Source organism: Rousettus aegyptiacus, unplaced genomic scaffold, assembly GCF_014176215.1.
Source record: "Rousettus aegyptiacus isolate mRouAeg1 unplaced genomic scaffold, mRouAeg1.p scaffold_m13_p_4, whole genome shotgun sequence".
NCBI lineage: Eukaryota > Metazoa > Chordata > Mammalia > Chiroptera > Pteropodidae > Rousettus > Rousettus aegyptiacus.
Genome location: NW_023416307.1, coordinates 60,328,098 through 60,344,235, shown reverse-complemented (window position 1 = coordinate 60,344,235; position 16,138 = coordinate 60,328,098). Strand labels below are relative to the sequence as shown.

At 34.8% G+C, this 16,138-nt stretch overlaps 1 protein-coding gene and 1 pseudogene across 2 annotated transcripts in view; one reads left to right on the top strand and one right to left on the bottom strand.

Moving 5' to 3' along the window:
* ATP6V1A (ATPase H+ transporting V1 subunit A) overlaps window positions 1-16,138 on the top strand; it is a 53,162-nt gene extending 37,024 nt beyond the window's left edge. For both annotated transcript variants that reach the window (XM_016150670.2, XM_016150671.2), the window contains exons 9-15: window positions 237-359; window positions 455-569; window positions 1,107-1,170; window positions 2,488-2,691; window positions 7,661-7,755; window positions 11,850-12,021; window positions 13,767-16,138. In XM_016150670.2, coding sequence (XP_016006156.1) covers window positions 237-359; window positions 455-569; window positions 1,107-1,170; window positions 2,488-2,691; window positions 7,661-7,755; window positions 11,850-12,021; window positions 13,767-13,859 — 866 coding nt within the window. In that variant the 3' untranslated portion in view covers window positions 13,860-16,138. The remainder of the gene's footprint in view (window positions 1-236; window positions 360-454; window positions 570-1,106; window positions 1,171-2,487; window positions 2,692-7,660; window positions 7,756-11,849; window positions 12,022-13,766) is intronic.
* On the bottom strand, window positions 8,904-11,669 carry LOC107513683 (annotated as a pseudogene).

Sequence of the window (16,138 nt, the reverse complement as noted above, 5' to 3'; positions counted from 1 at the left end):
CTTGCCTGGTGATGGGACGCATTGCTTTAAATTATATTCTATTGACCGGAGGTCAGTTACTTAGTCACACCTAAATGCAAAGGAGGATAGGAAATAGAATTCAGCTATGTGCCAACAGAAGAAGAACAGATTTTGGTGAACAGGTAGCAGTCTATGGCTTTAAAGTTTTCCCAAGGGTGAAAAAGTAAGGATTATACATTGTAGGATTATAACTTGTAATATTTTTCTCAATTTAGGAATTACACTGTCAGAATATTTCCGTGACATGGGCTATAACGTTAGTATGATGGCTGACTCAACCTCTAGATGGGCGGAAGCCCTAAGAGAAATTTCTGGTCGCTTAGCCGAAATGCCTGCAGGTAAGTCTTGGAATTACTCATTATGTAAGCAAAACTGATAGGATTTGGGGGGCTGCCCTAGAACCTCTCTTTGTAAATTTCTTTTCATTTTTCAGATAGTGGATATCCTGCATATCTTGGTGCCCGTCTGGCCTCTTTCTATGAGCGAGCAGGCAGGGTGAAATGTCTTGGAAATCCTGAAAGAGAAGGGAGTGTCAGCATTGTAGGAGCGTAAGCACCTAAACTGTTTACTTTTTAAAGGAAAAAAGGACCATTTATTTTAAAGAGAAAATATTTAGCCTTCTTTGAGGGCAGTGATTCTTAACCAAGTTTGCACTCCAGAGTCACCCAAGGAGCTCTTAGGTCATTTCTACATGTTCTCTTCTATAAATGTGACTTGACTGATTTATTACATTTAAGTCACAATATCCTAGGTATAACTTACAAAATTATAGACACATTAAGGAAAGATTATTTCATGATAAAAAAAATGTGCAGATTTATGAGCTTCATCTATTTGATTAGAATAATGAAACTGATTATAATAAACAATCTGTCTCATTTCTCTTATAGAAAGTATTTAATAGTTATCATTCTTATGGGCAATTTAATACTGGTTTCTAGTAAAGTTTTTATGTAAGATTTTCTTTCAAAGGTCATTTCTAAAGTTATTTGTATTAAAAAGTCATTTATATCAAAATTGACTTTTAGATACAAGTTATTTTTCATAAGCATTTCTAATCTTTTTTTTTTTTTTTTTAAATTTAGAGTTTCTCCACCTGGTGGTGACTTTTCTGACCCGGTTACATCTGCTACTCTTGGTATTGTTCAGGTATATCTTTTCTAATGTAGTTAACTGCCGAGCTCACCACTACCTCCCCTCCTGCACGGGCTATTCTGATGTTCTACAAATCATCATGAAGTATTTAATTTAGTCACTAAAGAATAGGCAATGGTAAAATCTGTTTTAGTATTTTAGGAGCAGTCTTATCACCAAAAGCCTTTAATGCTGTCTGTTCTTTCTTAGCTCTTTTCCTAGGGTTTATAATAAAAATTATCTATAAGCGGAAAATATATTCAAACCCTAGGTGGAGAATGTATCTGTATAATGGCAAAACCCAGAAGTTTTTTTCTCCTCATGGTGTAGTCCAAGGCAGATGATCCTATCAGAAGGCAGCTCTTTTCAAGTCAGTAGTAATTCAGAGACCAGGGCTTCTTCCATTTTGTGGCTCTACCATCTCCTATCCTGGTAGTCTTCTGCATCTAGCTGTCACATGAGGAAACTAGAGAAGGCACACCCACTTTCTGAACCTTCGGCTCAAACGCGGTTGCTCTACCCACTCTGTTAGCCAAGCCCAGTGAAAACCAAGCTGGAAAATATAGTTTCTGTCCAAGCAGCTGCTTCTCAGTGACAAAGCTTGAATTTTTGTGGAAGCTAGCTAACTTGAGCATTAAAAGAAACCCAAATAAAAGATGCGCACAAATAGTGCTGTACTTAAAAAAAAAACAAAACTTGATATATTCATAAGTATATGGATTATTAATATGGGATAAAATAGAATTTTTTTTTGTCAGTACCATATTAAAGGAAATGGCAGAGACTAAATTTACAGCTCTCAAGGTCTTTAACCTTTGCTAAAATTTTGAATTGTAAATTGCAAGTAAAGGGGGAGCAAAGTTAGGGATGCATAAAATACACGTGAATGTTTTACCTCAGAAAAATAACTTGTTAGATCTTATTGGGTTGTCCTTTCATAATAGGGAATTGAATATAATCAGAACATTTCGAGGTTTTCAATCAAAGTACAGTGTCTGTTGTATCTTAATAGGCATTTTCTGGTTCATCTGTTTATATTGTACCATAATAAACTTCAAAACAGTCAATTTTTCTTTCTGCTATCTGATTTGACACACTATTAAGGAAATTCAGATAAATTTTGGATTTGATTATAGATACTACCCCTCCTAAAACTTGAAAGGAATATATTTTTTAATTGTAAGTTTTATTCTATTTCAGTTATACTTGGTATGTACTAAAAAGATATATAATTTGACCAAAAATTGCATATTTAGAACAAATATACATCAATACTTTTTTAAAACTTCTTATTTTTTAAGACAAATTTGTTTTGTTTTGTTTTGAAATCAGGTATTCTGGGGCTTAGATAAGAAACTGGCTCAACGTAAGCATTTCCCCTCTGTTAACTGGCTAATCAGCTACAGCAAGTATATGCGTGCCTTGGATGAGTACTATGACAAACACTTCACAGAATTTGTTCCGCTGAGAACCAAAGCTAAGGAGATTCTGCAGGAAGAGGAAGACCTGGCAGAAATTGTACAGCTCGTGGGAAAGGTGAGTCATAAAATCCCATGGAGGACAGATCTGTGAGTTACACTATCATGCTGTAAAGATAGATAGAACTTTGGATATGCAAAATCCTGCCTAACAAAATATTTTTAAACTAATAGAATTTTAGATTATTCCTTTATCCAGAAGATATTTCAGGGACCTACTTTTATTATGGAAGGTAGAACAATGATTATTTTGATTTTCTATTGCTAAGTAACAGACTACTTTGACACTTACTGGCTTAAACAAGGTTTTATTGTTCATGGTTTGGGGTTGATAGGCTCATTTTGGCATTGTTATTTGGCGATCCACATGCAATTGCAGTTATGCGGTGGCTAAAGCTGGAGTCATCTGAAAATTTCTTCCCTCGTGTGTCTAATGCCTGGGGATGGAATGGCTAGAACAGCTAAGGATTGGCTGGGCATTTCTCTCTATGTGTGATGTGTCCACATGGCCGTTCAGGACTCTCAAAGTGAATACTAAAAAAAGAAAGGAAGTGGAAACCACCAGCTTCTTAAACCTAGTCTCCCAAACGAGTATAATATCACTTCTGTCTTACTGTTTTGATCAAAGAATCCACCACAGCTTACCCAGATTCAAGGGGAGGGGCTTTCACTTAAGATTGGTCAGTTAAAAGAAATAACTAAATTGTTAGGGCCTTTATATTCTTTTCAATTATTTATAGTATTTAATGTAGTCTTGGTTTCATTAGGTAACAAAGAAACATTTGATTTACTTTTATTTCTTGAAATAGAATATACCTGTCACCAACCAAATTAGAGATGGCAGAGTTAGGATCTATTAACATACATTTTTTTCAGGAGCACTAGTGTTAAGAAGAATTGGATTTGGTTGTAGTTCCTCTAATAATTAGCTATGTGACCTTAAACAAGTGGGCTTAAACTCATATGTCTGTGTCTTGATGTTTCAAAGGAAGATAGTGTGATTAAATTTGGCCAAATTAAATTCTATGATTGAATGACTTCTCAGATAGTGTGCAGTGCGAGTCAGGACTCTGAGAATTTGCTATCTAGTTCTGCTCTCTCTTTATATCTTATAAAGTCACTTCCCAATTTTTTCCAACAAAGGATAACATTATTAGATAGCTAACATGTGTTAAAGACTCATTATTTATAAATGAGTACTGTATCCCATAAGATGAACAAGAAACAGAAGGCATTCAAAACCAGACAAAGACAATATAAGAAAAAATTGCAGGCTCATTTTGTTTATGAATATAGGTATTAAATTTTAAATTAAGCTTACTAGATCCAGCAGGGCACTGAAAACAATAACATGATATATTAAGAGGAAGTAAAGTTTATCTCAAGAATACAAATATGATTCAACACAGAAAATCTATTATTGTAACTGACAAATATAATTAATGTAATGAAAAAAGGATATCTCAACCAATGAAGAAATATCGAATAAATATTTGAAGTTCATTATTTATGATCTTTAAAAATCTCTTAGCAAACATGGAATAGAAGAGAACATCCTTAATTTGTTAAAAGTAACATACTAAAACCTTGGGAAAACATTTTAATGAAAATATTTTCAATGCATTCCGTTTAAAAATCAAGATTAAGACAAGAATACCTACTATTATTGCTTGTGTTTAATAAAATACCAGAGATCCTAATCAATAATGTTAGAAAAGAAAAAAGAAAAGCTGTAAACAGATTAAAATGTCATTGTTTATAGATAAATATGCTCATGTAACTAGAAAAATAACAATTAACCAAGAAACAGTTAAAACTAATAAGAGGTTAGTGAGGGTTCTAGAGTCAAAGATAAACATTTAAAAAATTAACTTTCTATTTGTAATAAATTAGAAAACAAAACTAAAAATAAGATGTCCACAACAGCAACAGAAACTAGAATATAAGAATTAACCAAAAATACATATTTCTTCTATAGGAAACATTTTTAAACTAGTAAACGAAGCAAGATAAGAAAACAAAGAGAAATAGTTCATGTTCCTGGATGGACTTATTAGAAAGCTACAACTTCTCTTTAATCTATAAATTTAATATCATGCCAATCAAATTTTCAGTTGACTCTTCTGAGCAAAGCAGTAATTGTTCCAAAATTTATTTGTTATGAAGATTCACAACCTTAAAAAAAGATTAGTAAAGAGGGAGCTTTTCCTCTATGGGGTATAAATATAAAACTATAATATGGTATTGGTGAAATAACAAAATATATCAGTGAAACAGAATACAAACAGACTCATGATATTATAAAGATGGCACCACAATTCAAGTGAGAGATGGATAGATAGCTTGTTTCAATAATGAGGGGAAACTATTTACTATTTGGAGAATAGTTTCCTTGGTCTTAAACAAGTTTCTCTAAATGTCACTCTAGCCTGTCTATAGATCTTTAACTTATCATTGGCTCATGGTTAACCTTATCAGTGAAATAAAGTGTTTCTTTTTTATATTAAGTAAGTAAATAAGTAAGTAAATAAATAAATAAGAATCACTTCCTAATTCTACATCCAAATTAGAGTCCAGAAAGATTAGCAATTTAAGTGTGAAAGATAAGACTTTCAAGTAAATAACAAACATCTCAAGAGAATATCTTTGTGATCTAGGGTTGAAAAACTTCTTAAATAAACTCCCATATGCACAAACGAAACGAATTTTTTTTTTGATTTCATAAAAAGTAAGGATTTTTTGTTTAAAAAAGACACACCCTGGATAAAGCTAGCAAACAGGTGAGCGATTGAGAGGGGGAGCTTACAACGTCTAAAACTGATGGACTAATAATATTTAAAATGTGCAAAGAGCTGGAAGTTAATAAGACCAGAACTGCAACAGAAATATGGGCAAAGGAAAGAGTAGAGAGATTATAGAAGAGAAGACACAAAAGATTAACACGCCTCTGGAGAAAAGCTCGAACAACAGTAAGATATCATGTTACACTGGTTAGAACAGCAAATATGAGAAAGCTGGATAGTGCCAAGAGTTATGGAGATAGAGGAACTGGTATACTCTTGGTGGGAGTGTCATCTAGTGTTGGCTTTGTGGAGAGCAGTCTGATGGTACTTGCTTGTATATCTTGTGACCTAGCTGTTCTGCTTGTTGATATTTATCTCAAAAGAAATTCTCATACAGGTCCTTAAATGAATGTGTTTGTAATGGCAGGGAGTTAGAGGAAATCTAAGTGCCCTTTACAGGGAGTAAAAATGGAAGGTAAAAACAGGGAAGTTGAATACCATGGAGAACAAACTGCAATAGCTGGGAGCAGCAATCTATGTGACACACAGCAACAAGGATGGGTCTTAAAAACAAAGTGCCAAAAACACAAGTAAGACTGTTCTACATATCTTTAAATGCTAATATAAAATAAAAATCACATTTTACATGAATTTATGTAAATAAAAGGGTAAACATAAAACATTTTATAGTTTACATGTTGTCAAATAGGGGTTAGGGATAAAAGGGGTTAAAAAAGAAGAAGAAAAGAAACTGAAGACCTGATCTTAACTTCTAAGGAGCTCAATGCACTTAGATAACACAAGATTGCACTTAACTCACTGGGCTTGTCACGTTCCCACAAAATCTCAACAGACCTTTACTTGTTGGGCTGATAGGGTGATTGTAAAAGTTAAAGCTTTTGAGGCAGTGATATTTAAAGAGTGAAACTATGACAGCAATACCAAAGAAAATAATAGCACTCAAACATAGTTAAGTACATGCTTACTTTGCATTTACATTGTTCTAAATACCATGTATTATTAAATCTAAAAAATTAACTTTGTGGGCAGTATAGATTTTTGCGAAACTTAAAACTGAGAATTCAGATAACTAAGATAGTAAGCTAATATATGAAGAAGAAAGTATTTCATAAAAAGAACATTTTTTGTACATCCTTGTTCCTGCCTGCACTTTTTCGTAATAGTTAAGAGGTTAAAGCAACCCAAATGCTCTTCAACCAATGAGTGGATAAACAAAACGTCACACACACACACACACACACACACACACACACACACACACACACACAACAGTGGAATATTCTTCAGCCATAAAAAAGAAGGAAAATTCAAACACATGTTACGACTTGGATGAACCTTGAGGACATTTAATTAAGTGAAGTGTGTCAACATAAGAGACACCCAAACCTGTAGAGAATTTTTATAAGACTTTATTTGAGGCAAGCTGACAACAATGCTGGGAAGCAAGATCTCAAATGCTTTAGAGAAGGACAGTTTTGCGGTTTCTTTTATCCCTTTCTTTTATACCTTTAAGGAAAGAAAGGAAGATTACTTGACTATGAGAGATACAGGATAATTAACATGGTTGTGTGCTCCCTTGAGGGTGGTTAGCCTTGGCGGGGTCTGAAAAAGGATTACTACTGTCATTTCAAAAGTGTGTTAACCTAGGTGCACAAAAACAATGGACAGGGCTTGCTTAAACCTTTTGCTAAAGAAGTTATATGCCTGAGCGTGACTACCCACCATGACCTGCTCAGTTAAGAATCCATGATCAGATCGGCCTGTGAAGTTACTTTCTGTCATTGAACTTGCATATATTCCCTTCTTCCACAAATATTTGTCACAAAAAGACAAATACCATATGATTCCAGTTATATAAAGTTATCTAAAGTAGTGAAAATTTATAAAAATAAGAAAGTAAATGGTGGTCACCAGAGGCTAGGGGGAGGAAGAAAAAGAGAATTGTTGTTTAATGGGTATAGAGTTTCAGATATGCAAGATGAAGTTATGAAAATCACAATGAATATACTGTACATTACTGAACTACACTTAAAAATGGTTGCAATGATAAATTTTAGTTGTTTTTTACCACAATAAAAAAGAACATCAAAAAGCAGTTATGATGTGAATTTATTAATAATAGGTGATGGCATATGATTATATAGTTTCTGCTGCTCATTGATTTTAACCTTGTCCCACATTATGGAAGTAGATTTCTAAAATTACATGTATTTTTTCTTATAGGCTTCTCTAGCAGAAACAGATAAAATCACTCTGGAGGTAGCCAAACTTATCAAAGATGATTTCCTACAACAAAATGGATATACTCCTTATGACAGGTGAACCTTTCCTTCCATTTTTTATTTGAGGATTTTGTCAGGTTTTTTTTATTCATTGCAAATTTATTATACATTAGGCAGCTTAACTTAAAAACCAACACCATAGTAAAAAGATGTTATTTTTGTTCATAGCAGAACAGGTTTCTGTATATATTTGATATATTTAGTTGCTACATAGTCTTTTATAAAAGTTGGGGATATTTTTCTGTCAACACCTTTATTACATTTATAAATATAAGATTTGCACAGTACTTCAAAAACAATTAAAACTTTTTACAAATATCCACATATATTTCATACCTATAAAACTTTCAAAGGAGTGCTCTGTGAAAGGTAGGTCCCAGTTAATTGTTCATTTACTGGTACAGCAAAATACATATAAATCTGTAAAGTTTTCTTTGTCCATAAAACATCTTGAAAAATTAGCAAGATACTTATTGTGAAACTGAGCTTCCTAAATCATCATATTTTAGAAAGGAGTTTGATGTGTGTATTCCATGAGATTCAAAAATCAGATAAACAGAAATAAAGACCTAATGAAAACAGACGCATACTACAGAGAGCAGTTAAGGAAGGAATGTGATGAATGAGAAAAGTTGAGAAGTAGGACACAGGAGATGTGAGAAGGAACAAATAGTAATGATGTATTATATGAGTCTGAACTTGGATATAAACTTCTCTGGTATCCAGTTACTAACTCTCATCCTCACTTAGGAATGTTTACATTGTTAAAAACTTTCTTAGAAGTACCTTCCAATTTCTGTGTTGCCACCAGAATGCTCGATGTATGTGTTCAGTAAAATCACCTTGGATCTGATCAAGACACTAGGTCCAAAAATCTGAATTGCTAGTTTTTCATGATTTAAATTTACTAAAAATTTTCTTTCACTGGTAAAGGTTATCACCAATCAATATTATTAATATCTAGAAGTATGTATATATGCTGAATTTCATTCTAGCCAAGAATATCAAGTAGAGACAAGGAAAGGAGAATAAGATTAGGGTTTTTGTTTGTTTGTTTGTTTGTTTCGACCTTTGAACAAAGGCAATAGGGTCCCTGATACTGAGTGATTCCTGGAGCAGCCATTTACCAACACCTATGGGCTAAGTGGACACTTTTCAGAGAAACAGGAAGAAAGAAAATAAGTTTATAGTTCACTGCACTGATTCCCAGGTTCTTTAAAGGAAGAGAGCTCCCAGATGCTGCTGTCTTACAACAGTGGCTCACTGTCTTCATCACTGCCCTGTTATGGGGTGTTGATCAGGTTGTCACTAATGCAGTTGCTGTGTTTTTGAATTCCACTGCCTTTACTCTATTCAGGGATGAATAAGGCAACCAGAAAAGACATAAGAACTATACATGACCCAGATAAAAATGGCGGGCCTGGGACAACAGCTCCCTGGAGGGCAGCATTATTAGAATTCAATTCCGCTTCCAACTCAATCAGTTACACTTGAAGCATGTAGAATGTGAAGCCCTCCAGGCCATTACACAGTCCTCTTATGCCAATTATGATCCCCTGGCAACTCCTTGCTGATCTGACTCTGCATTCTGAGAGACGAGGGCACTGCTGGAAATGGGAAGCTGGACATTGTAGCCACAGTCCCCGCCACCCACATCATCCATGCCTGATATCCAAAAGCATACCAGGCTAAGTGGAACATCTGGAGACCCAAGCCAAGGAGGACAGTTTGCTTATTCCCTAATGATCTCATCAAGGTAGTAAGAAAGACTATCTGAGCCACAATAAACAGAATTCCTACCATAACTATGAATGTTACAATTTTAACAGATCTAAAACCTATGACCTGTCTGAGATAGAAAGAACTTGAATACTGTCCAGTTTCAGTGATGCAGATTAGTAAGATAGTAGAATCTTTTCCAGCTTTCTTCAGTGACACAATAGGGTCTGCTTCCTTCCAAGAAATCTGAACTCCCCTGGAGAGTGGTCTCATTTTCTCTGGGAAGGATTCTGGAACAGTCAGTAAAATGAATCCACCACTGTGACTACCAGCACAATGAGGCTGTCTCCATAAATGCCTGAGAGAAATACTCCAATGGCGGGGCTGCTGACCAGGCTGGCTGCAGAGGTGGCTGAGACCCTATCCATAAGCAGTATCTCACTCATGCTCCTGAGTAACATCAATTACGTAGGCAAATATCACAAGGAATGTGACTGAGAACACTCCAGACATAGAAATCACTGCAAAATACTACCAACCATGGGGCTGGACGCTCATCAGTGGAATTGAGAAGCAAGTAAAGAAGAAGGTGCCGAAGAGAAAGGACTTCTTCCACACATTGGACAGAGCTCTATGTCGGGCACTCAGAAAAAGAGCAGGCCCTTTACACCTTGAATGAGACTACTCGTGAGGAATGTGTAGGGAAAATGTCATGTAGAACACCTAACCTTGGAGTTGTCAGTAGGCCCTACTCAATTCAAGGAAGATGACAGGAGCAGCATGGTATACTCTTGGTGGGCCAAAGCCCTGTAGCGAGCTGCCGCCCGCAGTCTGCAGCCTGCAGCCTGCACACTTCCAGGGCGTTGTTCCCGCCTGGGGCTCTGACACCTTCCTCTCCTCTGGGTCCTGCTCTATGCTCCTGCCACGGTCCTGTGGGAGGACTGTGACACCGCAAAAGGGGCTGCAGGGCCTGCGGCGCCCTCGTGGGCTCCATGGCCCACGGCAGCCCTTGGGGCAGCCCTTGGGTCAGGCAGCCGATGCTGGAGCAGGGAAGGAGGCGAGAAGATGAGAGTAGCTGTAGGGGTCGCAAATTGCAGCTGCTAGCAGCTTCAGTTGTGGCTCTCACCTCAAGCTCCGAGTCAGTTCTGGAAAGCCCTTTATTGAGTTTTGAAAAAAGAGCTGTCTACAGTAAAAACCTTTTTTATTTTTACAGGAGACGTTCAATGATCTAATATGTCCCCATGTCTTGATTTTGCTCATTTGTTCAGTTATGTCAGTGTTTTCACTCATTGTCCAACCATCTTTAATTAAATTATGGCTAAATGTGCAGAACCTGGGGCTCATTTCCTCTTTCAGAAACTTTTCTTACTGCATCTTACAACTGCTTGTGCCACCTCTGCTCTTTTCCTAAATAAGTATGTTCTACATTCCTGCCTCATTTCATGAGTCTGTTCTCTTTCTTTCTACCAAAGTCCCTGTTAGGTGCCCTGCCAGCCCTTACTACTCCTTGCTAGTCCTTGCTTTTTTTTGTTTTTGTGTCTGCTACTAGTATGACTTATTTAAAGTTCCCATTTCTTTTAAACGTTGACAATTTGAGCCCTTTCATCACAGGCTGGCTTTTTTCCCTCAAATTATATTTGTCCTCTTATAAGACTGAAGAGGGAACTGAACAAATAGGATTACCAGAATGGATGACAAGCAGAAAATTTGACAATATACTCAGTAAGTCTTAGAAATCTATACTGGGAACTTAAGCTCTAGCAATTATCCACACAAACATAGCTCAACAAGGGGAAAATTCTTTGGAAAGATTGTAGTAGAGAGTATACATGAAATTTTGTATGCACATGTGTTTAAAGGTGTCACAAGGTTAATAAGAATGTGTGTGAATAAAGTTGAAAATTGCTTGTGTGTATTCATTATTTAAAAGTATGGGTAAATGAAAATGAACTTAATACAGAAAGGGGGTTACTATTAATTTAAGGAAATTGCTGCTTCCTGTTCTCTTATTCATTACACCTTAACCTGCTATCCCAAGGGAGTCTTTACAACTCAGTTAACTATTTTACCATTTGGGTTATTCCTTTAATGGCATTATACAAAAACAAACCCTTAGAGAGAGATTAGATTGTAGCAGTGTTGTTTCTATTGTTCTTGAGAAATGACATTACCCTTGACAAATAAAAGTATATATTTCTCCATCTGTCCATCTATCCCATACCCTGAGACATCTTTGTTCTCAAACTGTCTTTTCTACTTTTTTATTTTGTATATATCATCTAATAAATACAAGTAGTCTGCATTTTTAAATAAAGAAGCTAATGCTCTTGTATTTTATAAAGTTATGTATAAAGAATGAACCTGCTTTGGATTTTGTTTTTGTTAATTATTTTGACTTTTATTTACCCTAGGTTCTGCCCATTCTATAAGACAGTAGGGATGCTGTCCAACATGATTGCATTTTATGATATGGCCCGTAGAGCTGTTGAAACCACTGCCCAGAGTGATAATAAAATCACATGGGCCATTATCCGTGAGCACATGGGGGAGATCCTCTATAAACTTTCTTCCATGAAATTCAAGGTATATTTAGTTTCTACTGTAACTTTTTTTTAGTAGTAAATGTTTCTTTTTAATTTTTTAACTACTTGAGTCCCAAACCTGGTTTGTGAAACTTAAAACATTTGCCATTTTCACACATGTTCAGGTTATGTAAAATCAGAACAGGCCTCAAATTTGTATTCAAATAGAAAGTCTAGTGATAAAAGTTAGAGTACATCATATCTAAAAAAAAAATGCTGATATGTTTTTCCTTTTGTCCTAACTACCAGGCAGTTTAGTGCTAAAATCATTGCTAAGCAGTAATTATCTTACCTCAACTGCCTATTATCATCTAACCCCCATGCTCATCTGAAATGACTTCTGCTGTTTACCACTTTAAAGTATAATATTTTTAACTTTTAAGTGGACTGCCATTCTTTTGGAAGTACACAAGACAAATGATAATTAAATGGAATTATCAATAGAAACTCGAATGTGCAAGATGGTGTTTAAATATTTTCAGTTGAATTCTATTTAATTATTTCTAAACCATACCATGCAAGTATATATTTACAAATTACCTGTTGAGAAATTGAGAATGATTCTAAGTATATGTGTGAAATTATATATATATACTATAGGCTGAAATTAAAACTGTACAATAGATACTCACTGTTTCAAGAATTTAAAAAATATTCACATCCTGAGTCTTGTCATTCTACTTCAAAGCTTGTAACCAAAGGAAATAATCAGATTTTCATATGGATATGTGTAAGGGGTTGTTTATTACCCTTCTTAAATGCCATCCAAGAGTGAATAGTACAATATGGCATGTGCATTATGACAAGAATATCATGAAGGAATGAACATCTTTCTTTCAAAGAATATTAAAAGGCATGGAGAAATGCTTATGGTATAATGAGTGAAAAAAAATCAATTTTTAAAGAGAAATTCTACATGTAATTTGGTTCAAATTTATTTTTAAAAATTAAATATAAGAAGAGGATAATATATATTTACTAGTAATGATTTCTGGTAAAGTGATTGAAGGTGATATCTTTTCTATTTACATGCACATTGTGTCAAATTAACATCACAGTTATTTTTTAATTCATTAAATATTTTTCTGTAGCATTATTTTGTGGATGGAGAGTAATATTCTCCTATTCTTAGGCACTTAGGACATTTACAATTGGTATGGAATGCTTTGTTCATGTAGTTGGTTTTGTGAATTTTCCAACTATAGATTCTCAGAAGTGGAATGATTGGGCCAGAGAGCTTATACATTTTAAAGTCTCTTTTATACATACTATTCAATTAAGTTGCGTTCCATAAGGATTTTAATTGTGGTGTATTTTAAGATTATTTTAAAAATTTTACTTTCCTGCTCCAATATGATACTATCAGACCCGAACAGTAAATTCTAGTTTGACTAAGTTAATTCCAGCTGTCATAAACATGCAGTGGAATGCCTCTAATATGTGATGCTGTATAATTTCCCAATGTTTTGCACATTATTGCAGATAAAATTCATTGAATTTTGAACACAACAGTCAAAATACAAAATCAGAATTTCATCTTTCTGTTTGGTTGGAGTATTACTCCATTTATGCATTTCTACCCTTAAAGGAAAAGGGGAAATAAGGATAGTTTTCACTCCTGCCTGGGGTTTACCAGTGTGCCTCACTTAACCTAGTACTCAGAATATATTAAATATAAGTAACTTACTACATGTTCTGAAAGTTATTTTCCAAAGGCAAATTGAATTCTCTACTGTCTTTTTATAGGATCCAGCGAAAGATGGTGAGGCAAAGATCAAAGCAGACTATGCACAACTTCTTGAAGATATGCAGAATGCATTCCGTAGCCTTGAAGATTAGAACTGTGATTTCTTTCTTCCTTTTCCTCAGCAAGCTCTCATATGTGTATATTTTCCTAGATCTCTCATCTCATACCCTTTGCTTTTTTATTGTGCAGCTTTGAAATCCGTGCCTATATGTGTTATCATTTGTTTTCCTGTTTATTTGGTAGGTCTTATATAAAACAAACATTCCTTTGTTCCAGTGTTTGAAGGGCCTCCTTGATCCTTTCTCCAAAGTGGTGAATGTAGTAAATATGATATGCAATGGCTACACTACTGTAAACTTGTGTGTAGGGTGATGTCCCTCCTTGTCCTAGGTTTGCCCTTTCCTCCCCGCCATTAAATTGTAAACAGGACTACTGCATGTACTTTGCAACAGATTTGGAATGAAAGGCCAGATTTCTATACATTTTGACAGGTACTTTATAAAGTGACTTGATCTCTATCTACATGTCAAGGTTATTTGCAGTTTAGCATTTTACTAAGTAACTGCTTTGCAGGAAATGTTTGCTTTTTTAAAAAGATGAATGATGAATGTTCCAATTATGCATTGATTCCCCACTATATATCAGGAATATTTATGGGAAACTGTTGGGGACTATACTGTTTTTAAAATAGTATTTTTGTGGGGACTCAGCACAATATATGAATCAGTACCCTCAAAAAAAAGTAAAAAAGTCAGATGGTCAAATTTAGATTAATGTCATCTTATCAAATCTTATTTTGTTTCACTAGGAAAAATTCAGTATCAAGGAATAGTCTACCACATTACTAGAAAATTCTCTTTTAAATTACATTTAGAACAATCACTGAAAACTTAATCCACATCATACCCTTTTCCGTAACTCAAACATCTTAGGAGCTTAAACTTCTAAGAATCATGTGGCAGCTGATGGGCAATAAAATGTCACAAAGAAGATATTTATTAATGGTTAAAGGCTGTTTGCACCTTTAAGGACCAGCTGAGCTGTACTGATTCTTGGGGCCAGAGTGGCATTATGTTTTTACAAAATGACATGTGTCACATGTTTGCATGTTTGTTCGCTTATTGAATTTTTGAACAAGCAGTTTACCAATTGTAGAAATAATATTTTCTTTCATGTGGGTTTTGATTCATTGGTTCAAGAGTTCTCAGAATATCTGTAGCCATAGCAGCTTACCAGTTTCCATTTGGTTTAATAAGGATGAAATTACTTTTTGTGTCTGCCGATGGCAAAATCTAGGTCATGTGAAGAAAGATCATTTCGTCCTATCTTTGAAGTATATATTTTAAAATAATAGTTTCAGTGTTTGTACAATAAGGTACACTGCAGAACAGCTTTGAGAGCAACAGTTTCCCATTAACTTTGACCAATAGTGCTGGCATGATCGCTTCCTCTTTGGAAAGAGGAAGGGCGTTTAAACATATCTAACAATCTCAAATACCTAAATATAATATCATAAATAAAGTACTTATTTTATGCTTCAGTATATTATTATTTAAATTTTTAGGTAATGTATTTCTTTTGGTCTGTTAAGGAAAAATGCAGTCAGAGAATTCAGCTGTAGGTTTTTTTAAATCCTTGCAGGTTGCATGTTCTTACAGTGGACTACTATTCAGGAGAGAGGCTCTTCCATAAAACTTGTAACTTTTCAGAGCACTGGAAGATAAAAATTTTACAATGATCTCTTGAGATGTGGATTTAATGGTGCTGCTTAATCAGTTTGCTTTCAGTGTGGCCTCCTGCCCAGAGGTCCTAAGACCAGTGGAAATTAAAAGGATTTAAAAACTTTCTATTTCTACCTTAAACTTACCAGCACACTAGGTGGTGATGAATGCTATGACAAAGAAAGCTTGACCAAGTTTGTTTTTTTGTCGTTCCAAATTTGCAGTGTATACTCTTATTCTTTTTTAAGAATGTCGATATATGGGTATGGAGATGCTAGAGTAGAGAAACTATGCTCAGATATTCAGTAGAAGTGTTCCTTCAGCTATGTTATAGAATTTCATATTGGTCACTGATCGTATTTCTTTAGTAAGAATGTGTTAAAATTACAACAGTCTTTTAAAAAGATGATGCAGTTCTATATTTATTGTGCTGTGCCTGGTCCTAAGTGGAGCCAGTTAAGTTTCATATGTATTTTTCCAGTGTTAAGTGTCACACATTGTACCCTTTGGAAATTTCCTTCCATCCCAAGGAATGAATAGAAGAGACCATATATATTGCCTCCTTATCCTTGAGATTTCATTATCTTTATGTTAACAGTTGTGTATAATTGTTAAAATCTATGAAAGAATAAAAAGTGGATTTAAATTAA